The sequence below is a fragment of the Cricetulus griseus genome, chromosome 2 (assembly GCF_003668045.3).
Source record: "Cricetulus griseus strain 17A/GY chromosome 2, alternate assembly CriGri-PICRH-1.0, whole genome shotgun sequence".
NCBI classification, from domain to species: Eukaryota; Metazoa; Chordata; class Mammalia; order Rodentia; family Cricetidae; genus Cricetulus; species Cricetulus griseus.
In genome coordinates this window covers 161966798-161992056 of record NC_048595.1, presented here as the reverse complement: position 1 = coordinate 161992056, position 25259 = coordinate 161966798, and the positions used below count along the sequence as shown (strand labels likewise).

The 25259-nt window shown below is 43.3% G+C and overlaps 1 protein-coding gene across 4 annotated transcripts; it reads right to left on the bottom strand.

Moving 5' to 3' along the window:
• Nucleotides 1–906: 906 nt before the first annotated feature.
• On the bottom strand, nt 907–23904 carry LOC100773795 (urea transporter 1). Of its 4 annotated transcripts, none has more exons than XM_027397958.2 (10): nt 23748–23902; nt 20650–20780; nt 17187–17343; nt 16509–16698; nt 14448–14576; nt 12176–12368; nt 9768–9915; nt 9454–9588; nt 5201–5250; nt 907–3495 (listed from the first exon to the last, which is right to left on the bottom strand). In XM_027397958.2, the coding sequence occupies exons 2-10, from the start codon at nt 20767–20769 to the stop codon at nt 3322–3324; spliced, it is 1296 nt and encodes a 431-aa protein (XP_027253759.1). In that variant the 5' UTR covers nt 20770–20780; nt 23748–23902; the 3' UTR covers nt 907–3321. The 4 variants fall into 4 exon arrangements, with proteins under 4 accessions (XP_027253759.1, XP_027253762.1, XP_027253760.1 ...); XM_027397961.2 differs by lacking the exon at nt 20650–20780 and adding an exon at nt 17973–18073 and having other exon boundaries at nt 23748–23897; XM_027397959.2 differs by having other exon boundaries at nt 20650–20774; nt 23748–23896.
• Nucleotides 23905–25259: the final 1355 nt, after the last annotated feature.

Below are 25259 nucleotides of genomic sequence, written 5' to 3'. Positions count from 1 at the left end.
GTGCATCTCTATTCTCAACGTGTCTTTCAGACATGATAACTGTAGCAAAGGGAGTAGGGAGGCAAGGCTGACTAGAACATCTCCCCACGATATATACTCTGAGAAGAGGCTTTCTCAGAGCACTGACTCTATGGTTGACACTGATGGGGGTACCCTGGCCCTATGGCCTTCAGGACATTGACCTCACAGGGTTAGTTAGGAGAATGTCTCAAAGACGTGTGACTCTCCTCAGTCTCTCATACCCGAGGTGAGAAGTTCACAATCAGTAGTTGAGAAGATGGGATAGGCCTGCGGATCTGTAATTGAGCAGTTTGATCAACTACTGGTCTGATTCTGTTACTTGAGTTTTTAGGTTCAAGTCCCAGGCTCTGTCAGTCTCAGCAAGCTAAGATGCCCACCCATCCCCAATATGCCAACCAAAGAGACAAGTAAGAGGACAAGGCAATGTGAGGGCATCTATTTAAAGTGGTCACACAGGAAAGAGGAATAAAGAGGTCGGATGGCCTCCAAGTCCACCATAGGGGCCCTGGCATGAGGTTTAGGTTTAACTACAAGGTAGGAAGTACAGACAACTAAGCAATTCTGGGCAAGACATGGTTCTACCCATCATTTTCTGGGCATCAGGCTGTCCTACAAGGTTCTATGTTGCTAGAAGCATTTCTTCCTGGGGAAGCAAGCTCCTCTTCTGTTTGGCACTATACTTTACCCTCTCCCTTCTCCAGCATCATACTGGGGTGGGGAAATTTTAACCCTTTGGAACTGTTAGCCAAAGGGAGGCCACACATGTCTCTTTACAATATTTTCTTTCTCTTGTCAAGTCAGAAATATAAGTGACACATACTATGTATGTGAATGTTCATATCTATATAATAGCATTACTAACTATAAAAATACATGAGACTGAACTGAGCTGTGAATATAATTTATTCATATATTTACACAGGAATCTGTTGCACAGACAATAGCAAAAAAGGTACAAAGGAACCCTAAGAGTTTTCACTTAACTTTAGGATAATACTTAGTAACAAAAATACCTTAAAGACACTAATATTATATAAATAAAATAATATAGAAGGCTTTAAGCTTGTTCCCATTCAAAGGTCTGAGACAGCACTGGCTTAGGTGGGTTAGAACTCTGTTTCTGAGGCGGACTCAGCTACATGGTGGACACTTCAGTTAGCTCTGCCTGGATGCAGCTTCTTCATTTGGGGTGGGGGGATGAGGAGCAGGGTCTTTGCATACACTTCTCATCTGGTTGTTCCCAGTCCTTATTTCACAAATTCCAGACAGGATAATATCTGTTCAAGCACTGGAAATTCAGATTTTCTATAGGATGACTTAGGAATCAATGACAGTTGCAAATCCATAGCTTTAAAGAGCTTTGGTTACAAGATTTAGAATGGTCACAGTTCTCAGGCTCCTGAATAGAGGGAGAGTGACCTGACCTATTTGCATCAGCCATTCAGCAAACTATGTACTGTCTTCTCAGAACTTAGTATTTTTGTGTGTTTGTTTTTGCTCTTCAAGACAGGGTTTCTCTGTGTTATAGGCCTGGCTGTCCTAGAACTCACTCTGTAGACCAAGCTGGCCTTGAACTTAGCTGGCCTCTGCTTCCCTAGGGCTGGGATTAAAAACCAGAGCCGCCACCACCCAGCAAGCACTGACTATTGAAAGAGGGAGAAAGAGTTTCTTTTTCTGTTTGTTTTTCTTTGAGACAGGGCCATTCAGTATCGCCCACAATGCCCTTAAACTTGTGGTGTTCCTGCCTCAATCACCTGAGTGCTAGGATTTCAGGAGTGAACAACATACTCAACAAGAAAAAAAATGTCAGTTTAAAATGTCACTTTCCTAACCTCCAAATAATAAATTTCATTGGACAGGTGGCAGGCAGCAAGTGGAACCCTTTGCTGTCCTCTTCAGCATGATTGGTCATAGACTTTTTACAGAAACTGCAACTTTTAAATTAGAAAATTTACAAAGAAAACCTAGAAAATTTCCTCCATGCGTTTCTTTCAGGTGGTTCCAATACCACTGGTTTCCCAAACAGAACATTAGTACTCAGAAAACGTCTGTTTTTTAAAAAAAGAAATTAGGGGCTGGAGAGATGGCTCAGTGGTTAAGAGCACTGACTGCTCTTCCAGAGGACCTGAGTTCAATTCCCAGAACCCATATGGCAGCTCACAATTGTCTGTAACTCCAGTTCCAGGGAATCTAACACCCTCACACAGACATAAATGAAGGCAAAAAACCAATGCTCATAAAATAAAGATAAATTATAAAAATAGAAATTAAAGAACTCTTGAAAAGACTATGTGAATGTGACTTAAGTCTAGAAGATGTCCTCAAATTCATTAAAAAATGTAGCTTTAAAAAGTTCTTGAGGTTAAGGAAGTTGCCATGGATCTGAAGCACTTAAAAAACTAACATATAGTCTCAGTGCTTAGGGAATGGAAACAGGGATGCTGAGTTCTAGGCTAGACTGGGCTACATAGCAAGGCCTTATGTCAAACATCCCCCCAAAACTAAAAAGCAAAAAATACTGTAATTAAAGTAAAGCAACTATGCTAAGTATTCTATACATATATATTTTATTTAATGTCTAAGAACTGGCTATATGAGTGAAAAAAAAAAACATTTTTTTCATAAGAATAAATAAACTCTACCTGAATTTTTTAAATTCCAAGAGTGGCAATACAAAACTATTTTGATCAACAAAGTCCTCCCCACAGCTCTGTCAGCTTGAAAATCCCTAACCATTCTCATTAAGAATGTCACACATTCAACGGTGCAGGAGCCACTCCACTGCTGGGCTGGGGACCAGCCTGCGATCAGCCAGCCCCACTGCAATGTTGGTCACAGTTGCTATGAGTAACTTGTGATAATTCTGAAAGCAAACTGTTGATCTGAGGACTTTGGGTTGGCTTTGCTTCTGTGCCTGGGAATCCCATAAGGCTTAGATGGTTACAGAAATTAATTTTTAATACTGATATCAAAGATAGCCTTGAATAATAATTATTCTGCTTCCTTTCTTCTTTGTCTTGGAACATTTTGACTCTATAAATATATTACAATCTTAACACTACACCATGCTCCAACACACAGAAGGGCTTAAATTGCATTCCAGAGATCATGACCTGGACATGGTTCTCATGTGCTTGGCGGCATACAGTCAAAAAGAAAAACACAAAGCAGGCAAAAGGATGGGTCACTGATAGTCTGAAAGTTGTACCCCGTGATGAAAAGAAGTTGCTGAGAATCAGAAGCCAACTGGAGCTGCACTTAGAAATGACTCATGACCACAGCTATTGTGTGGGGTTGCTTTTACAGAGGGCTTTCAACTATCCTTTTCTTGTTTTGTAGGTAGAAGATGCGGTTCTCTTCAGAGTAGGTGACTTTGCTGAGGGGTATCCTGTAGATGTTGGGGTTTTTCGTGGTCATCAAGAGGAACAGGAGCGTGGCCAAACAGAAGGCCCAAGTACCAGCTGGCAGTTGGACCTGGGGAAGAGACAGGCCACACATTCTTTTGAGATTCCATTTGAAAGTGAGTCCACACAATGAACCACCTGAACTTCTGACCCAGGGTATGGATTGGTAGGGGCATTGCTCTGGAATCTCGTGATATCTTAATCATGTCTAGGATGTCAGGGCATCTACCATTTGAAATGTTTTCACTTGTCTTTTTGCAGCCGTCAGTTTTGTCTCTTCTGCATGTCTGTCCAGTTTTCTCATTTATCCATACTTCCTAAACATGGTGTGCCAGGATGACACTGGGCACACAGGATGACAGCAAGTTGTTAATATCTCCTGACCATTCATCATGCCACAAGGGCTTCTTTGATTAGTCAATCATAGGGACCTTTATGATTTTGACTTCTCATTACTGAACTCTACATGTTTTATTGTTTTTTATTTTCTCTCCTAAACAGATTTTTACATTTGGGGGGGGGTAGGTGCCATGATTCAGTGCTGCCATGCCAACTCATACATTTCTGAGTATACTACATTGGTTAGCTTTAGCCTTTTGTATGGACCTCACAAGTGCAATGGGTAATAGGGTACCAAAACCTGACTGTACATCAGTATCATCACCAATCATCATACAAGATATACTTTATCCTCAAATCAAAGGATGGAGCTTCAGGATCAAAAGTTTTCCAGATCTCCCTCACTAACTCAGTGGTAGAATCCATCTAGTTCTGGTCCTCAGACTGATGATGCCTATAAATTTTCTTTGTTCAGGTGTGAAGGACCCCATAATGTTGTCATGCATGCCTCATCTTGCAGATCTACAATTAAAGATGGACTTCCTGCCACAAAGATGCTGTGTTCCCATAGAGACCTTCCCAGATTAAATTCTCTATGAGCTGCTGAGAGAGTCAACTACTACTGTGACCCACAAGCAACCATGAATGCATCAACATTGTCTGAGCCCTGCATTATCTGCATGATAGGAGAAAGGGAGAAGGAAGTTCAGGCATTAGGGAGTAGGGGGTCCAGTCCAGTTAGGGAGTATTTGGCTCCTTGTGGGAGGGGCAGGAGAAGATCAAATGGCAGAAGACCTAATTAAAAAGGAAGAAGCCAGGCATAGTAGCGGGCCACCCAAGGTCCAGTTTAATGCAAGCCTCAACTACACAGTGAGTTTGAGGCCAGCCTGTGCTGGTAGGAAAGAGATAATGAGCAAAGATTTGCTTAGGAATAATAGAACTAGGACCTAAGTCTGAAAAGTTTTATTAATGAGTGAGTCAGAGTGCAATGAAGACTAGAGATATATAAAAACAATGGCTGGGTTTTAAATAACACCTATTTCTTTAGTCAGTTTTCTTTGTGTGATTTTTTCTGATTTCTCAACTATTCTACAGGTCTGATTTTCTTAATAAGTAAATTATATTCTAAAGTCAACTTCTCAACACCCAAGTTAGACTATGGACGTGATAATGTCGTATTGAGTTATTGATAAAGCTATTGTTAAAGTTATTCTTTAAACCAAGCAATCTGACATTTGTAACAAGCCTGGTGACTGTAGTTTGGACTAGAGTTTGCTGTGATATTAGAGGGTGGGAGTGGCTGAGAGACAGCATATGAGAGCACATTGGTGACATGCTCATGGACCCTGTCACCAGATGCTGTTCAGGTGGGCACCAGTGGATTTCCATATCACTGACAAGTCATGTTGTGGACAAAACAAGATCAAAGAACTCACCACAGCCATTAGGTGTGTCATACAGGCTCCAAAGTAGGCAGTGAACAGGGCTACAAAAAGAGAAAAGAACACTGTTTGGTAGATGTGCTTTTCATCAGCATCCTAGACTTTTGCTTTCTACTAGCCAGCCCATTACCCCAAGTCCCTAGTTATAAATGTGAATTTAGACTCAGAAGCTATGAGTTCAGATCCCAGTCCATCCATGCAGAACTCCTCATTCCCATTTCTATGCTCTGTCTCCTTGGCTGTAACAGGACCAGCTCTTTCATAGGACTGGGTGAGCATGAAGGAAACAACACACATACAGCACACAGTAAGTACTCAGCAAAAGTAGTCTTGCAGGTGATTTGTATTTTCACTGTGTAGCAATATTTTAGGGAAAGTCTTTCCATGGCAAATAAACTGCCATGTTGTTTTATATAAACATGACTGAATTTAGATAAGACAGCCTGTGTTCCCTACGGTCTCACTGAATCTAGGAGCCTCATATTAAGGGTTTGAATTTATAGCTACAAAGATTATGGAATCTGAAAATAAGAGGAAAAAGCTTGGAGCATGGCAGAAGCACAGCATACCTCTGAGACCCTCTTCATGTAATGCCTTTCCATTCACTGAAGGTGAGCATGCAAGTTAATTAATAAGCTTTTGAAATTTTTATTTACTTTGAGCAAAACCAAACAAAACCCCACTGCAAATGGCATGTTTAGATCACATGGGTAGCTTTTACTTGTAAAGCAACAGGAACAAAGGGCTCAACCAACTAACCATCAATTTCTCTGTCTTGGCTAAGGACAAGGAGAAAGGTCTGGAATGTCCTCAGGTTTTTTGAAACTGAAGAATGACTTTCCTATATTATTCATGCAGTCTTTTGGGTCACTGATAGACAGTCACCAAATCAATCGATCGAGCAATCAATACCTACCAATCACAGGAGCTATCTTGGGAGCATGTCAGAAATGATGAGAGGGATCTCTGATTATCATTTACTTGTCTTTTTATTGATCTTTTATCCCAGCATCATGTTGCTTAAGTAGTGCTATGAATCCTCTCATGTTTTAGTTTCTCACGCCAATGAGGGCTAATTTGGAAACAGTTCTGCTTTCAGATTCCAGCTCTTCCTTATATTTGCTGTACAATGAATGAACTCAGGATTTTTTTTCCATTCAAAACTTAAAGATCTGCTTTAGGGAGGCAGACAATAGAATCTCAAATGAAATTTTATATTCACCCAGAGTGGCTGTGATCTCTTCCCTCTTAACAGGATACTAGGGTACCACTCTGAGAAGAAGGATGCTCATGGCTTGGGTGGGAAGGATTTCCCTCTTTGCTTTCATCAATTTCATTCGTTTTCAAGATCTATTCCCGGGTACTCTGCTAAGCACAAGCTGCACTCTGGTCTGCCCATTTCCTCCAAGCACACCAGACATTATTGTCTTTTATCTCCTTCAAAGGCCCAACACGCTTCTAAGGCATGCTTCAGACATTCTTGAGTTTTGTACTGTTATATGTTTTGGAATAATCTCTAAGTCCATGTTGCTCTTTTCTCTACAGGGAGAGTCAGACTAACAAATGGCAGGCTGCCCGTCCGTGAAGGTATGCAGTGCACAGTTGAGACTGGCTTACACCACGGAAGTTTCTGCATAGTGCCCGCCTGTGTGGAGGTGATTCCCTGATGGCATTAGAAAAGGCCCTGAAAGCTCTCTATAGATGGCATAACAAACAAGGCTAGTCCTTGACAACCCAGTTCCTGATCTCCAGGTAAGGAAAGCAGTCTTGTCAGGTGCCGTTATAGGTTCCCAGGTCCTCGCTGACCGACAGAGACACGTGGAATGAAGAAAAGAACAGTTCTGTAATCAGTGTCTGCTATTTATTTACCTTGGCAGACAAGATGGGCCTTTTGTTTGGCAGTCACAGGGCAACATGGGCAAGCTGAAACTTGCTGTGGCATTTTACACAAAAGGCTTGCTTTGCAAGAGGGGTTGGAGGTCTGCCCTAAGAGTTCATGTGTGGGTATTAGAAAGTCTGCTGTGATGCAGTGGGGATGGAGCTGACACTCTCATACTGTCAGCCTCAGAAGGAACCGATAGGGCTCTCTGGGGATGAACTCCACATCTGTGGACATTAGAATTGCCATTCCTTTTGAACTGTTAATTTTGATTTCAGAAACATGTACAGAGATATTAACATAATGCACATTTGGGTATTTATACCAAAGACATTCATTGGAGCAGTGTCTGAAATGGCTCCAAAATGGAAGCCGTGTAACCACCCCTGGCACGACAGTCTTATCCTACCTAAAGCATTCATATTACTCCCAGCCAGCGGAGGCCCTACATCCCCAGAGGAGCCATGATATACTGATGGCTCATCTGTACTAAGAGAAAGGCCCTGGCTTCCAATGCCCATTGAGAGTTGTCACTCAAACAGCTGTAGTCCCTGGGGAAATGAACTCTTAGGGCAAAGAAAGGGGACACCCAAGGAGAGCAAATACCAGGAAAGACAGACACAAATGGAGCCAACATACAGCTGATGCTTAATCGAAGCTTGAAGCAAAGAATGTGATGGATTAAGTGTAATGAATAGAGCCAGAAGTTGGTTCACTTGACTAAGCTGGAGGTATAATGAGGAGAAAATAATAAGAAAAAAGTTCACAGCGATGGAAAAGCTCACCCAGAACCAACCCACAAGGAAAGGAATATTTGGAGGGAATATTTGAAAAGTTAAAAGCAGAAAAAAAATCCCAGAATTCAAGAAAGACAGGAGAGTTCACACTGAAGGGATTTGAGTGGCTAATAACAGAGAGGGTGGGGAACCCTCCTCACATCTAGACAGGCAACAGAATAACAAGATAACTCATATGCAAAGATAAAATTCCAAATGTCTAGAGAGCAAAATAAAATTACCTTTAACAAGAATTAGGGCCCAGTCCCTTCTGGGTCCACATCCTGATCCCCTGAATCTGTGACCATGAAAAGGAACTTGCAAGCTTGGTTAAGTTAAAGACTTTGAATGGGATGATTATCAAGGGTAGAGTGAGTAGACCAGGGTCATGAGAAGGAGCTGCGTGGAAGGAGGGTACAACGCTGCCAGGAGGATGGAGTAGCTTCCCTTTTTACTTTACACTTCTTTGTACTTTGTACTGACTGAACTATTTTATTGTACTATTACTATAATAAAAAATAATGAGAAGATTTCCCTTTGGGGGAAGCATTTGCAAAGGTCCATCCTCCTCATCAGCCTGCCAGAACCAAATCCACTTTTCTTATGTTTTTGGTTGTGAGCCTAGCCTTTAACAGCTGAGCTATCCTTCCAGCCCCCAAATCCACTTTTCATCAACTTGAAGAACCCACCAGCTTTCCAAGTCCAGCTCTTGAGTCTACCATACTTTAAGGAGCTCACACAGGGTCTGAAAGCTACAGCTGAGAAGCAGCCCAGGGTAGTGGGAACAACTGCGGGGCATATTGGCAGATATGGTTTCTAGGTCTGGACTTAGTCCTCCTGGACTTAATGGGCTTTGGCACTTCACTGACCCAAGATCAATGAGAAGAATGGAGTTGAGGGAGCTGGGCTCTAATCTCGCTCTAAAGGAAGGGTCTACTGGGGATCACGAAGGGCTAACAAATCACTTCTTAGCCTGTAGCCTCCAGGCCTCCCTGTCAGAGGTACAGGTTTCTCCCTCTGCCTCTAACTATGTCAGAGGCGGGATCCAGCAGTCTGTGTATTCACCAACATTCCAGGTGATTCTGGCACATGCTCAGGTCTGAAACCCACTGATTAAGGGGACTCTTTAAAGGACCAAATGAAACCCTACCTGGTTCGTCAAACAACATAGCTTTATATTTAGCTCAAATTATTTTTTTTTAGTTTGGGAGGGGACACTACAACAAGGACACACACACACACACACACACACACACACACACACACACACACACACAACCACAGTATAGATCATGGATCTATTCCCTCAAATATATATCGAACAGAATGGCTACTAGGACTCCACAGGCTCTTCCTTCACAATAACCAGTGTAGCAGGTAAAAATGGCTTTAATTCTCCCAGAGGGGGAACATCACCTGTCCTGCTCACACAATTAGCTAGTGGAAAACTCAAACTCCAATCCCAGTTTCAATTTCTTATATGATCCTTTTAAAATTTTTGAGTAATTGTTTAGTGCTTGCCCATGATTTTAATCAAGCCCTCACAGACATCCCCTACGTATGAGTACCCATACCATACGTAGGATACTCACCACAGGCCAGAGCCAGGAGGTGGGTCTGCCAGGTGAGTGCCATGAACATGCCTCCAATTGCAATGCAGGCGAGAGAACTGTTGAAACCCCAGAGCCCAGAGTAGATGTCTTCAAATGGAGCTGCAAGACTGAGTCCTGTTAGGCAAAAACCAAGAGAGGTTAGAGCTTGATGCTCTACAATGTGTTGTGGGGCCCAGGGAAATATCCCAAGAGCCTCCCTTGCTCAGAGACCCGGAGAAAGCTCTGTAGTATAGAAAGCCTGCAACATGCATGGGGCGAAGATGTTTGTGTTAGGCTGCAAGTCTTATGCTCACCTGCGATGACACCCAGCAGTGATCCAATAGCAGCATGCAGGCACATGAGTGGAGAGGAAAGAAGAATGGCACATAGGAAAATGCCCCCTGTCCATGGGTTGTCACAGCCATATATCTGACCAACTCCCACTGGAAGAGACTTCAATAGCTGCAATAGAAAGTACAAAACTGTAGCCACTCAAGCAACAGACAAGAAGACCAAGGATGCTGCAATCTTATACGATGTGATTTTTAGAATTAGCATATTTTATCCTTCAAGATCAGTGCACCATTATATTAATAAGGGGAAAAAAAGTCTCATCTGTTCTTTGGCTCTCTCTTTTGACAGGTGCATGCCAGGCATGGCTCTTCCAAACCTAATGTGCTCACTAACTTTCCCACTGCCGAGAGGCTGCCAGTGTGGCCTCACATCTCCAGCTTCTAATGACCTGCTTTACCTTCCCTAGTGTGACAGGGACACAGGTCATGGTTCAGCTGCTTCCTGCTGTCCATCAGTGCTGGCAGAGAGTCAATACTGTTTCGCAGTCTCTAGAAATACTATTCCAATTGAGTTGGCTGCCCACACTAAAAGGCCAGTGAACTGAATAAGATGAGCTCATCCATAATTTAGAAGCAATTGTAGCCAACTTGATGAATCAGGACCACATTTGCCCTTCTGACACCGAGTGGAACATGTACCATTTAGTAAAAATGTCTTTGACTTATCTCAGTTATTAACACCTGTCTATCAGATCTCTGGATGTGAAAACACAAACTTCACTATTTTGTTTTCTGACAGAGGCTTGAGTCTACCTGGAGTATTTACAGAGTGGCAGTTCTCAGGAGGGCACAGGATTTGGTTAAAACAAATAATATTTCCTTGTAATAAAACTTTTAGTTTGTCCAGGGAAACATAATCACATATGGCTTCTCCCTTTGAGCAAAACATTTCCTGAAAGATGATGGCCTCTCCACTTTCTCAAGTATCTTTTGGCAAGGACCTAGAAGCAATGACCCTGCCTGGCAGGGGAAACCCCACCTTGGGCTTCCAAACATTGACTTGGCCTTTGTTCATTACACTGGACTACACAGAGATTCAGTCTCCCTTAAGATAGTCTCTAAATGCTTTCTGTACCTAGTCTTGCCTTTGCAGCCATCTCCCATCTTTCTAGACTGGAAACTTCACACAGGTAAAGAAAGATTAGATTTTATCTCTGAACTCAGTACCCTAGGTATCCCTCGGGTAGCCAGGGGTGGGAAAATTGGGTGAGCTATAAACAAGTTCTAATGGGAAGAGGTCAACAGGCCTCCAGAACCTTCAAGCTGGTAGTCCCTGTCTGAGCTATCCAGTCCAGCAGGTACTAGCCACACCTAGTTACTGAGGATCTGAGCTGTGGCTGATGAAGTTGAGAAATTGAGTTGTGAATGCATTTACATCTAAATTTAAATAACTCCATGGGGCTAATAGCTGCCATATGAGACAATGTAGTCGAGAGAGTGATACAATTTTACAATGTTACTTTTCATTAGTAGTTGCTTTTCATTTTGGCCTAGTTCCAAGTGTTCCTGTTTGCTTACTGGGTCAAAGATAAAGGAAAGGCTATGTAAATGTGCCCCATGTTTTCCTCACTGAGCAGAGAGGATGGCAAAAGGGCACATCTAATATGACAGTTAGAGAGCCAGTCTTTCGCATGTAAAAAACAAAACAAAACAAAACAACAAAAAAAGCAAAACAAAACCAGTAAGGCCTCTTTTGTTTTCTTTGATTTCAAGTATCTTCTTAGTCTCAGAAATTAAGAAACATTAAGCAAGATGCTGAGATGCAGCTCAGTGGTACAGTGGTAGAGTGATTGCCTGGCATGTATGAGGCTCTATTACAGTCTATACACACACACACACACACACACACACACACACACACACACAGAGAGAGAGAGAGAGAGACAGAGAGAGAGCCAAAGATAGATAGATAGATAGATAGTGAGAGAGAGAGAGAGAGAGAAAGACGAAAACTTTTGCAAATTTCCCATAGAAACACCAGTGGCGAGAGCTGGAATTCTGTTTGGGAGAAGGGGGTTTTTGAAAGCCCATGCCTATCTATAAGGAGGTGCACCATATCCACACCCCATGACTCAGCGGATCTCAAGCTCTGCCCACCAGCACAGTTTGGAGGAGCTTGTTGACTCTAGTTTCCAGGCTCCACTATACCTCAAGAACCCTTTGTAGCAGGTTCTTCAGAACCCCCAAGGTATAACAGTTCTGACTGGGAACACTGATCATGAATGCTCTACCCAAGTGAGAAGCCACCTGCCTTGTCTTAGACACTTAAAACAAGGGCTAAGCATCCCCCAGTGTCTGATCTCCAATGAACTGTCCTCAGGAACTATCATTGCAGATTTTTAGGGCAAAAAAAAAAGTTGATATTTTACCTCCAGGGCATTGAGCTCCGACCATGTGATATTGGGCACAGAGGTGACGGGTGTGAAGAGTTTACTTGGAAAGAACGTATTGTAATGTCCTGTGGCTGAAACGTACATCGACAGCGCCATGTTGAAAGGGAGAGTGAAGACAGGGAGGTCCCATTTGCTGAACACGGAGTTCAATGCACTTGAGAAAACTGGGCTAAAAGAACATAACAGAGGAATGAGAATCAGTGACAAGCAGCCAGGCCGAGCCCCTAGCCTCTCCATGGGGGGGGGGGGGCTCTTTGGCAGTAGCTAGCATTCTCTGAAGTATTGTGCTAACAAACCTTCCACAGTGGGTAGGTGTGTGTGTGTGTGTGTGTGGTGTGTGTGTGTGTGGTGGTGGTGGTGGGTGGTGGTGGTGGTGGTGGTGGTGGTGGTGACCTGGGACTAATCCCATGGCAAAGACAACTCTAAAACACACCACAAAATGAACTCTTGGTTAACTTTTAGAAAAAAATATTACCAGAGGTGGTTCAGAGTGAGTTATAATCAATGTTTTAAAAACAAGTTTGCAGCTCTTAAAAAGTGAAATCTTATCTGCATAGTTAATGCCCTAAATGATCTTGGTGTCCTTTCTCCACACCACAGTCCTGAGTTTGGAAAATAGCACTCTGCATGTCTTCTATATAGGTATCTATTTTGGAGAAAAGACTAAATATCAAAAAACCAAAAAAAAAAAAAAAAAAAGACTAAATATTTGGGTGGTTGAGGCTGTTAAAAAGGGGTCTTACAAAAGTGGGCAGAATGCCTGTCCTTGAGCTATTGGTAAACTTGAGTTGTTGGTAGATTTCACATACAGTCTCATTCTCATTTCATGGTGTGCAAACTTAGGCTTGCTTTAGATGCTGTCGATCAGTGGTTCTCAACCTGTAAAGGTCATGACCCCTACAACCCTTTTACAGGGGTTTCAAATATCAGATATCTTGCATATCAGATATTTACAATATTTACATTCTGATTCACAATAATGGGAAAGTTACAGTCACAGCATTAGCAAGGTTGAGAACCACTGGTGTAGATAGTTCCCTGGACCCTTGTATCACTCGCTTGTTAAGCCAGTAGAGAAGCATCCTTGGAAGATCAGAACAGATCCCCTACTTGGGTGAGTGTAGATTACCAGACGGCCATGGTTCCTGTCCTTGAGAAAATCAACTCTCAACCTCCTAGGGGAGGCTGTCACTACGTGCAAGGCCTCCACACACCTATGGGTGCAACCAGGGTGGAGCCGTCCTGCAGGCAGTGCCCAGGGTGGGCTCCTCGTGTTCCCTTTGTGAGGATATTAGTACCTCAGACTTTAGATGTGATATAGAAAGATTAATTTGTTTCTAGAAAAAGGAATTAAGATGATGTCAGCATAAAATCTAGATTTAAAGATTTAAAGGTGGGATTGAATTTAGAAAGAAGAAGAAAAGGAGGTGGGCAGCTCCACTAAGTCCGAAGGGTGATTGCACTGATAGGGTGGGAACCTTCGGCTATGCTTTAGAATCACATGGAAGGATTTAAAAACTTCGACATCTAGGCAACAGCACAGAGCAGTTGTGTGTGCTGAATGTGCAGCTGAGGCTGAGAACGCCCAGATGAAGGGGACATGCAGCTGAATTTGACATAGGGACAAATATCTGGTTGTAAGAAAACCCACATCTCTTAAGGTGGTTGCTTTAGTTTCTATAACCAAAGGTATAACCTGTCTCTAATTCTTTAAGTATTTTTTAAATTTGTGGTAAAAAAAGACACATAAAAATTACCATTTATTATTATGCTGTTTTGCTTTTTTTCTCTCTAAACAGCCTCTCTAGACAGATTATCTTGGAACTCACTATAAGCCCAGCAGTCCTCTTCACTTAGCCTCCAAAATGCAGGGATTATAGGTATGAGACACCATAGCTGGCACCACTTCACTATTTTCATTTTATTTTACATTTAATTTGTGTTTGTGTGGGTGGGTGTGCATTCGTGGAGAGGCATGTGTGGAGGTCAAAGGAAAACTTGCGAGTTTGTTCTCTCCTTCTACCTTGTGGGTTCCTGGGATTAACCTCAGGGTGTTATCCTTGGCTACAAGTGTCTTTATCCGATACACCAACTTGCTGGTCCCATTTAACTATTTAAAGTGTAAAGTTCAATGACATATTCACAGTGTTATAAATTACTATTGACTCACAGAGTCATTGTCACCTTACAAAGGTGTGGTCTTTCCCTCTACCCTCCACAGGCATTTTGAAAACCGGGTACAACTTACCAAGTCATAGACATAGCAGATACAGGGAATATCAGCCACCAGAAATAGTCACCCTTGTCTGAGAAGACAGCCATGAGTATCCCCACAAGGGTGGCATTGTAGCCCTGGAGCCCGGCTGCTATTGCTGACCTGCAGGCATGGCGAACTTAGTTAGGATCAAACAAAAATAATAGCCATAACTTCCAGATCATATCCAGTTTAGAAAACATAATCATTCTTGGGCATGTGTTTTGAAGCCTTTTATGAATCATTCAGATACAACTAAATAGTGCAGTGAAACTACGTAGATGAAACTCTGAAATATGTACAGGGAACAATGCCCTCCAGGGTATGTCACAGGCCACAGAAGGATGGCATCTGGTGAAGGAGAAGGGCCTGGGTAAGGCAATCTGCTCTTTGTTGCCTTTCCTGAGAAAATTCTTATTCATTATAAATCATCAAGGACCTTGACTTGAACAGGGCTTTCAGCATTTAAAACAGTCTTAAGTCTGATTTCTCAGGGAGAGACCCATGATTCCTGGAAGGCAAGTCCTTTCATAGCTCTTTAGACACATCCAACTTCAACTTAGTGGACATTTTTGTGTTCTTGGGATTCTGCTTTGCGGACTCTAAGTGTACATCTCCAGGTTATTGCAGATAATAAAAATGATTGTTTGTACTTGCCCAGGCATCTATTTAATTATGTGTGCACTGAGCTCTTTTCATTGAAGCCTCTCTGCGATGGTAAAGTACTCAGTCTGTTGGCTCAGTTCTAGAGAACCCTAACTGATGCACCCATTCTGTGATTGGCATTTAACGTCACTTTTCAAAGACCGTCTTATATGTCAGCTTCTACTCTGACTGTAATGGAACCTATGTCACAATCAGGAATTAGAAGCTACAAGTAAGCAATGGGAATATTTCCAAAGAATAAGCCCTTAGTCTGGCAAGCTCCCTCCTTTCAGACTCTGAGAGTGGAGATGAACAGCATTGTGAAAGACAATAGGGTCCATTTCCAGACTGATGCTCAGAGATAATGACCTCGGGGATCTAGGGGGTAAAGGTGGTAAAGTTAGGTCAAATGCTCAGCCTGTGGGGTAGAGGCTGCAGCCAGTGAGCTACATTGCAGCGGGAGTGAGAGTTTCGGCTTTTATCTGACTGTGCACAAAGGTGCCAGTGCAACCAACAGGCTATTGTCATATCTATTCATTGCGGCGAGGACACCAGAGGTTGGACTCTAGTTTCAAAGTCCTTTGTCTTTCTTCAGCAATCTTCCAGAAATTGGAGTTAAGCATGAGGACAGGGGAGAACCCTGTCTACCTCAGTGTTCGTCAGTGGACAAGGAGTGGCAACATCTACAAGTCAAGAGATGCCACAGTGCCAGCCCCAGGAAGATTCAGTCACTTAAATGGCATTGTCCTTTAGAACTAAGGAAAGTAAAAGAAATTTGAGAAGTAACACATGCATAATATAAAAGTATGACTTGTATTCTAAGTACTAATTACCAAGGAAATGAGGGTGTTTCCTCCCTCCCAAGTACCAGGGATGAAATGTAGGGCTTTGTACATGCTAGACAAGTGCTCTACCACTGAACTGTGTGCTTAGCCCACATTCATGTTTTGCTGCAGTGAAAACAATGAGGGACTAATCCTGGGATGCGTGGCTTTTCATGAGCCCAGGAGCTGAGCTGTTTTTTTCATTGCCCATGAAAGGAAAGAACTATGTTAAACTAGAGAAGGACGCAAGACATAAAGGGGGTTGCTAAGCCATTGTCTTTTCAGGAACTCAGAAGCATTTTGCTTAAAGTTGTAATAAATAATCGTATCACTAAAGGAGACTTCAGCAGGCTTTTTCCTGGTGACAGATGAGTTCTGGCTACCATACGCAGCCAGTAATACCCAAACTGGTCCCTTATTCAGGTGAGAAGGCTAAAAGACAATCTGTGATCCTCTGGCCTCTGACAAAAGGCAGAGAGTTCTGCCGAATAACCTGGGAGGGTGTGGCTTTATTATGGCTGCCCATGGTAGCAGCCTAGCTAGTGGCTCAGAAAGAGAGGGAGCTGGCATATGAGGGCTTGCCTACCTGTCTTGGCTCAGCAAGAGGGCCGTCAGAGTGGAGACCACAGTTCCTACACAGCCACAGAGAGCCCACCAGGGGTTCTGGACCAAAAGCCCCACCAGAATTAGGATTCCACTGATGGGATTGCTGACAAACACCACCTGAGACATTCCACGAAGGATCCAGTCCACGAACTGGAGTACCACAGGCTTGTCTGGAAAGGCAAGATGAGCAGAGGTAAGAAAGAGACAAGGTAACCCAAGGTCACTCTGAGCAAAGCCACCAGAAGGAGCTGAAACTTTTGGATATTTTTTGAAGCCTCCCTTTGACCCCTTGGTTTTTTTATAGTCAGCCTACTCTGTCCCTACTGGAATCCAAGTTTCAGAAAGAGCAAAGGCTCCCATTTGCCATGCTCAGAGGCACAGACTAAGCCAAAGGAATGAATTATCGGTAGAAAATTTTCTTTGTTACGTACTGAGATTGTAGGATGAAGACTCCCCACTATATTCATGAAAACAAAACAAAACAAAACGAAACAAACAAAAAAAAAACTGTGAAAAGGCTTGTAAGTTAGGAGATGCAAAACAAGAAACTAGGAAGTGATGGCTGGGGAGCAGAGCTAAAGATACAGGTAGAAACACAGGCAAGAGATTTCCTCAAAGCTGCTTCTCCTGGCTCTCCAAGGAATTAATGTTTAGATACCTTTGAGCCAGCTGGCAAATTCTTTCATATCACCAGTGACATAGCCAAGCACTTTGAAGCCACACCGTCTCCCCCGACATGATGAGATCTGGTTTTCACCGCGGTCTACTTTAACCATGGTGGGACTATCTTCCATGGCCATCTCTTCTTCTGGCTCCTTGAAGGAAGGACAGAGTTTGTAAACATCCTAGATGAGAAGTTGTAGTTGCCATAGAATATGGGTTTGGAGTCATTCACCTAGACCATGACAGTGTCATGCGTCTGAGAATTTTCTCAATCCTCCTGGACTGTCACTGGGGAATTCATCATCCAAACCCAAACATCAACCTTTGTACTTGATGAATTTAATGCTACCATGAGAAGGTTTTTGTCTGTACCCTCAGAAGGCGGGGTTTCTAGCTCAACAAGTATTTGTTGAGCCACCATTTCCTGCAGTCAGGGGGCTTAGTGGTATTGAGAAGAAAGAAAAACAGATAATGTCAACATAACAACTCAAATAATATAGAAAGAGCTAAAATAAATAACTTTAAAATGTGCATTTTTGCAAGGCGTTGGTGGCGCACGCCTTTAATCCCAGCACTCGAGAGGCAGAGGCAGGCAGATATCTCTGAGTTGGAGGCCAGCCTGGTCTATAGAGCGAGTGCCAGGATAGGCTCCAAAGCTACACAGAGAAACCCTGTCTCGAAAAACCCAAAATAAACAAATAAATAAATGAATAAATAAAATAAGATGTGCTTTTTTTTTTTTTTCAAAATAGCAGTTATCAACAGGGGTGGTAGTACACACCTGTAATCTCAGCACATGAGAGTTGGAGGCAGGATGACCAGAAGTTCATGGCCAGCCTCAGCAACATCATGGTTCAAGCATAGGCTGGATTACATGAGATTCTGTTTCAGAAAAACAAAACACCAACATATAAAACATCCAAACTTCTGAGTTTAAGAATTCTTTAAAAAAGTAAAAAAAAAAAAAATTTAAACAGTCTGTGTGTGTTGATGCAGCCTAAGAACTCCCTGGCCCCAGTCTCCAAGAATAAGATTGTTTGACTGCATTCTTCTTTCATGCAGTTGCCTTAGATAGTCTGTAATTCATAATTTGTCATATAATGTAAGGAAGATATACCACAAAGGTGTAGAATAGCGGTTCTCAACCGCTTTGTGGGGGTGTCGGGGAATGAACCCCGACCTAATGGCCTAAGACCATCAGAAAAACACAGATATTTACATTATGATTCATATTAGTAGCAAAATTACAGTTCTGAAGTATCAATGGAAATAATTTTGTGGTTGGGTGTCACACAACTTGAGGAACTGTATCAAAGGGTCGAAGTGTTAGGAAGGTTGAGAACCACTGGCATAGAAACTTAGGAAGGTGGAAATGGACAACGTTGTCAAAAGCCAGCAACTGTGGTGTAAAGATTGCCTGATATAAGAATGTACAGGGTTTTATTATTGTCATAATGTCTTTCCAGAATACAAACACTAGGAGCATAATGTGTGTTGAATTACAGGTCTAGCTAATTCTCATACTAAGTATATAACAAGAGAGAACCAACATCACTGAATTTGGTGCCCTGGAGACACAGTATGAAGGTTTCATGGTGCCAACCACAGATGTGAGAACTACCAATGACATATTCCCAGAGGTAGATACTGGGAGAAGGACAGCAGCCAAGTTACCCTGGTTGTGTGAAAAAAGTGCAGAGCACAGAAGGGTAAGTAGGAAGTGGGGCAGCCCCATCAATCTTAAAAGGCTTCAGAGGAGAACATGTGGAAGCCATGAAAGACAAGACCAAGGGAATGCCCAAAGCTGCACTGAATAGCCAGCCCATCTCTCCTCATGGCAAGGCTTGCACAGAGTTCCTCCGGCTCATTCTGGTCCCATCATTGTTTTATTTATCACATTCAACAGCTAGCCATTAACAGTTAATCAAATTATGTCTTTTTAAAAATCTGGACTCTAGTTTTACTTACATTGATTCCAGTACAGAAATTAATGTCTTGTTACTGATTTATTACCGTATGCCAATTTTACTTCTCACTATAGCTTAAGCTGGCCTTGAACTTGCTAATGATCCTCCTGCCTCTGCCACACAGATACTGGAATGACAGGTAAGTTCCACCACGCCTGCTATCTTCCTGTTTCTTACACAATGGCGCACCATTAATCATCATACAAAGCTGGAGCCAGTTCTACAATGCATTCCAGACCAAGGTTGTTCTGTTTTGGCAACATTTGATCTGACACCAATATTTGTGAGTCTTTCAATGAATCTTAGATTTGGGAATTTCTTACTCTGGAAACTGCTGGAGTCATGGAACCTAAACTAAGTCCATATAACTCTGCTCTATACTTAAAATTCACAAATGCATTTAAGTAACCCAGCATGTATGAAAACTTGTCTTTAATTTCATAATCTAAGCAATGGCTATCACTTATTTCAGATCTCTCCCTCTTTAAGTCTTATAACTGAAAATATTGCAAGGTTAGACACTTCCTCAGTGATGGTGACCCATTGTCAAAGTCATACGAAGTTACGAGAGGCATCAGGCTTCCGTCTTGGCCATAACAAGGAGAATTTCAAAGGATAGCAGTCCTGAGTGGCTGTAACTGAATGTGTCAAGCCCTGAAAGTGGCAGTTTCCATCCACACAGAAATCAACTCCAGAATACACAAGCTCTCAAAACCTCCAGTCTGTATTTGTTTTAGAGAGTTTCAAATACCACAACACCCCAGAGATTCGAAACCTGATAATGTAACTGGCCAGACGTGACTGGGAACCTGAACAGCCTGTGTCCCCTGTAGAACCAACCCAAGTTAAGACTGAACTACTTTTGTCCAATTTCACAGCCCAACCTAGAGCTGTGTCTCCAATACTTATATGTGGGGCTGCACTGGGGGCTGTAGCATTGTTCCCTGCCATTCCACACCTCAGAGAAAGGCCCATCCTGACTGAGCAGACCCTGGCTACATCCCAGAGGCCCCCGGAGCCATTTATTCTGAACTGCTGATCTTCCTGTAGCTCCTGGGATCCCTGACACCTGTTCCAGAACTCCAGCATGAGTGCTTGTTAGGAGAAATCAGTAGTTTAAATCTAACCCACTCTAGAATGTTACAATTCTAGAAAACTTGTGTCTCTTTTGGGAACTTGGATGCAGTGCCCTGGAGAGAAGCATTCTAGCTGATGCTCACACCCTGTTCACACATTGTGTTTCCATGGAGAGGAGAGGGAAATGGAGATCTTAATGTAACACAAGCAGGAGAACCATAAAGCTCCAGGCTATGTTTTTCTGGGTTTTCCAAGGCTGTTCAAATGCCCTATCTCAGTGGTCCAGCCTCTAAGCCTGCAGGGGTAGCTAGGTCACAGCACCATGCTCAGCAGAGCTTGCTGAATACCTATGCCCTAGCCTGAGCTCAGAAAAGACATCAAGCTGGGAGCAGTTCCCCAAGGAAGGGAGCCTACCTGTTCTTGCCACCTGAAGCCTCCTGGTGCTGCCTCACCGGCTTTATTTCCAAAAGGGTCTATCCAAAGAGGACTGTGATAGGCGTCATCAGTGCCACCAATCAAAGACTGTCCACTCATCCTTCCTAGTTCTCCATACATGACAAAGGGCAAAGAGATGTGAATCAGTGGGTTGTGACCTGGCTCTGGGGAGCACAGGAAAAGCCAGACTGGGGGAGACGGATAGGCCCTTGTGAGTTTCTGCTGAGGGAAAAATTCTCTGCCCTGACCCCCTAGAGCAGAGGTCTCCATTCATCAAGGAGCTTGCAATGGGAGGGAGGAAAGAGGACACACTGACTGTGGAGGTAAAACTCGTTTTACTTAAGAAATGGTGGTGAGTGATGCCGAACAGAGCCCAAAGGCGAGTGAGTCCCCTGCTCTGTTTTTGACTGGCAGGAGGGTGGGTAGCCCATCTGAGACCTGCCACAGAGAGGGAGGGTGGTTTTGGGCTCTAGAGTGCTTGGGCAAGCTGTTATGCTCTGTGTTGTAGACCAGCTCTGAGGCAAACCTTGTTCTGTGTGAAACAGGAAAAAAGAGAGCTCTGGGTTCTGCTTCCTGCAATAAAACACTAACCACACTTCTGCATAGCGCTTACACTCTAAGTCATTCTCAAATACTGATAAATACTATTTCATCATACATCTGAGTAATAATTACTAAATATCGACCTCCAGTTTGTTAACAAGGAACAAGTCTTAGTTAAATTTAACAAAAATGTCAGATTTGAATAATTTCCTCTTTCTTCCCTCCTTTCCGTCTCATTCTCCTTCCCTCCCATTTCTTCCTTCCTTTCCTTTGCATTCAAAGATAGGTCTTTATCCAGAAGTTCGAGAATGTCCTATGTGTGACATTTGTCTGTTCCTCTTTCATTTATTTTATTTTCACATTCTTCTACAGACTTGGTCTGAAACCTGGAAACTTTATCAAAGTGACCCGAAGAATCCAAAGTTGTGGAAAATATTCCTGATATATCTTATGGGAAAAAGTGTGTGTGTGTGTGTGTGTGTGTGTGTGTGTGTGTGTGTGTGTGTGTGTACGTACTCATGGTAAGCTATCTGTCTAGCACTGGTGTTTGTAGTATTTGCAATATGAGCAATTTTAGTTGGTCCGAGGCAACAGCAAGCAGTCCCTGGCAAGGATCTTATACTACACTAAGAAGTGGGGAACAAGAAAGAAAGAAAGAATAAAAGACAAGAGGGCTGAAAGCAAAAGAAAAGGAAAACACCAGGGGAGGGGTCGCGATCCCTCAGGATGAGTGCCTGCGGCTTCCCCCTGCTCTCTGTCTGCCTTCCTCTGCACACACAGCTGGAAGAACTATCTCTGCAGGTTCAGCATCAGTATTTTCTTAGAGACAGAAGTGGACAAAAAGTGAACAAGCTGGGATTTAGAGACCTCATGGGTGAAACCTTCATGTTATAGAAAACTGAGGCTCTAAAGTCTCCCGGGCCATGGAAAGCAGAGTCAGCTTATTTATGCAGGCATAAATCCTGTGCTTCTGCCTTCTGGTTTGGGGTCAGGCAAGTAAGTGTCACCCAGGATTTTACTTAACAAGTGGCAGGAGTAGTTTCTGCACAGCAGGGTCTGAAGTGGATGGTTTCTGCACAGCAGGGTCTGAGGTGGGTGGCAGGCCATGGCCCCCGGAATTCAAAATCACCTTGAAGTAACTCTGGAGCACCGAGTCAAACCCGACAAAGAAAGGGCTCTGAGCCCTCTCTGGGATCAACTACTGCCTGTTAAAAATATTACCAGCGATTCCTCAAAGCCAGCCCTTCTGGTGCATTCCTGACAAGGCTATGAGATAGCCTTCAAGAATATTCTGGAAGCTGCACCTGGTGAACCTGCTGTCAGGAGTTGGAAAGCGTTTTTGAGAGCCCAGATCACCGATGGAATGAGGCCGTGCTCAGTATTTAATCTGAGACAAATGTGAAGGTCTCACTTCAAACTGTCTTTTTTATTTTCTTACACACAATGAAACTCATTGTATGGAGACATGTTGGTAATCAGTGCAATGGGAGGAGAGGCCCGAAAGCCCCCGATTTTCCATGCCTCGAGTTTGCTTCAAATAATACCAATTGTAGACTGGGGTTTCTTGAAAAGTTTGTGTTCTGTCCTGGCAAAAAGACTTCCTGCGCTGACAGTTATTTGCTGCTTTGTCTAATCTTTATTTTATGTCGTTTCTGATCACAATGACAGGAACTGCTCAGTTCCCCTTAGAGCTGTAATCAGAAAGAAAGAACCCCTGTCAGGTATTTCTGCCTCCACAGCAGACACCACTCCTCAGAGCCTTGAACAGTGCAGGGACAGAGAGCTCACTACAGGAAGCCACCAAACCTCTGGCTACCCTTGTGACTGATGGGGTTCCCGATGGGCACATAAGCACACTCCTGCCAGCAGGACAGCACATGCATAAGAACCCTAAGCCCATGACCAGGAAGGGCTACTCCCAGTACCCCACATTTTCTGGTGAGTCATAAAAATGCTGTCGCCAATTTTGCTCAGTTTTTTTTTTTTTTTTTTTTTTTTTTTTCAAGAGCACAGCCTGATGAAACTTATCATGTTGTTTAGTCCGGCTGTTTAGTATACAAAGTGGGTGCCCTGTGGGAGCTCTCTTCTACCCAGCCCAGCTTCCACCCTCCCCAGGAATCATAACAGAGGCATAACTTTTAAGCTTCTGGGAAGAGGACTATGGCTTTGGGGAATAGCCTTCTAGTCTACCAGAATACCAACTATTCAGTTCCAACAATCAGAGACACATTCCATCATTTAAAAGAGAAGAGGGGTGGAGAAGGGAAGGCAAGAGGGCAAGAGAGGACAGAGAGTAAAGCAAGCATGATCAAGAAACAGTCTATGCATGTATATAAATGTTGCAGTGAAGTCCACCAACTTGTATCCTTAAAACTAATAAAAATAACAATAACAACAATAATAGAAAGTATAGTCCCGGGAGGTAGACACATCTAAGTTCAAACCTGTGTTCTGTCTTTAAAAAGATTAAAGAGGACTAAGACAAGCTCCAATAAGGAATAACTAAAATTAACAGAAATGAGTTGGGTACTTACCCTCCAGCTGGCTTCCCGGTGGCAGAAGGCAGTGCCTGATAAAGAATGGCCAGACTCTCTTGAAGGGAGAGGTGGTGCCTCAGAGGCACCTCACCCTTTTATACCCACAGTCTGCTCTTCAGGTCGGTGAACTGACTGGCTTTCTCCTCCCACTTAAGCCACCAAAGCCAGAACAACACAGGGTGGGGGTGGGGTGGTGATGGGGGTGGTGATGGGGTGGGATGGGGTGGGGGTGGGGGATGGCTGGCTTCAGTGCCTCAGTTCTCTCCCCTGCTTTCTCTTCTCTTGACATGGTGCCAACGGTTCTGTGATGTTTCCAGGGCATCCCAGGGTCTTTACTTAGTGATAACCAACCTCAAATTCACCTTTTCTTTTCTATGCCATTTCCTACCCCTACCTTGAAATGTTTCTGGGATGATTTGTAACCAACAAGGATCCACATAGTACCATTTAAACAGCAAGGCCCAGGGTGCAGGTTTGGAGTGAAGTGGCTTCTCTTGTGATGGAAACGTGTTGGAGTTGACACTCTGCCTTGGTATAAGTCCAGCAAGGCTCAGCGTCCGTGGGAGAGGGAGTAGGGACAAGGTGAATACAAGTTATTTCTGGAAACTAGCTACCTGTTGCCAGTGCAAAAACAAAAACAAAAAAACACACAAACGAACAAACAAAAACACACAAAGGCTTCCCTGGTTGTTTTTCTTTTGGGTGATAAGCCAGGATGGACTACACAGCCTTTAAAATGTTAGCAGACAAACGTCTACAGCAGAATTTAACGTTGAAATGCAAACTCCCTTTCTTCCCATACTTCGACTTCTGTTTTGTGTCTTGTTCCACTGTGGCAGAAATATAGTAAGGTGGGGGGCACCGCTGTGAACAAAGAATTAGGAAAAAACCTTCCTGCTCCAAGAGTGTCCCGCTGATGTGCCGATTCTCCTTATCCGCCCTCCGCCAGGCAGCCGAGGGCTCTAGGGCTCCACCCGCTGGACATGTGCCAGACCACTGGGCTCCTTCTCTGCAGGGGGCCCCTCCAGTGCCTTTAGCTGATCCCTGGAGGGAACTGGTGAGCCCAGGTTCACTATGAGAACTTTGAGATTCAGGCAAATCTCTCTTTATGCTTTTTTTTTCCCCTCTGGTAAAACAAGAAGAAAATGAACCCTCTGGTCACCGTGCCGCTGGTGTGGGGCCAGCTTTGGGAATAAAAGGAATCATTCTTTTTTTTTTTTTTTTTTTTCTGGTGTTCATTAAATAAATGAACCACAAGTTCCCATAATAATAATAATGATAAATGATAGTGATAAAAATGGTAAGAATGACTTAAAAGGGGTTGCGTGTTTCCTCTGGTTGCCAGCATTGTGCTAAACACCTGGCAGGCATGAGACATTTAATCATCTCAAATTCCCTATATGAAATGCTGGGTTGTAATTCGATGGTGGAGCAATTGCCTTCCATCCATCAGGCCCTAGGTCCCAGTACTGCAAAATTCATCCCCCCCCCAATAAAACCCAACCCAAA

Coding starts and splice junctions, on each gene's coding strand:
- LOC100773795 (XM_027397958.2), bottom strand. CDS start 20,769: ATGAGTGGACAGTCTTTGATTGGTGGCACTGATGACGCCTATCACAGT. Junction 12,369..14,447: donor TCTGCTATGTCTATGACTTG/GTAAGTTGTACC, acceptor ATGTTCTTTTAG/CCCAGTTTTCTCAAGTGCAT. Junction 5,251..9,453: donor CCTCCTGGCTCTGGCCTGTG/GTGAGTATCCTA, acceptor CTCTTTTTGTAG/CCCTGTTCACTGCCTACTTT.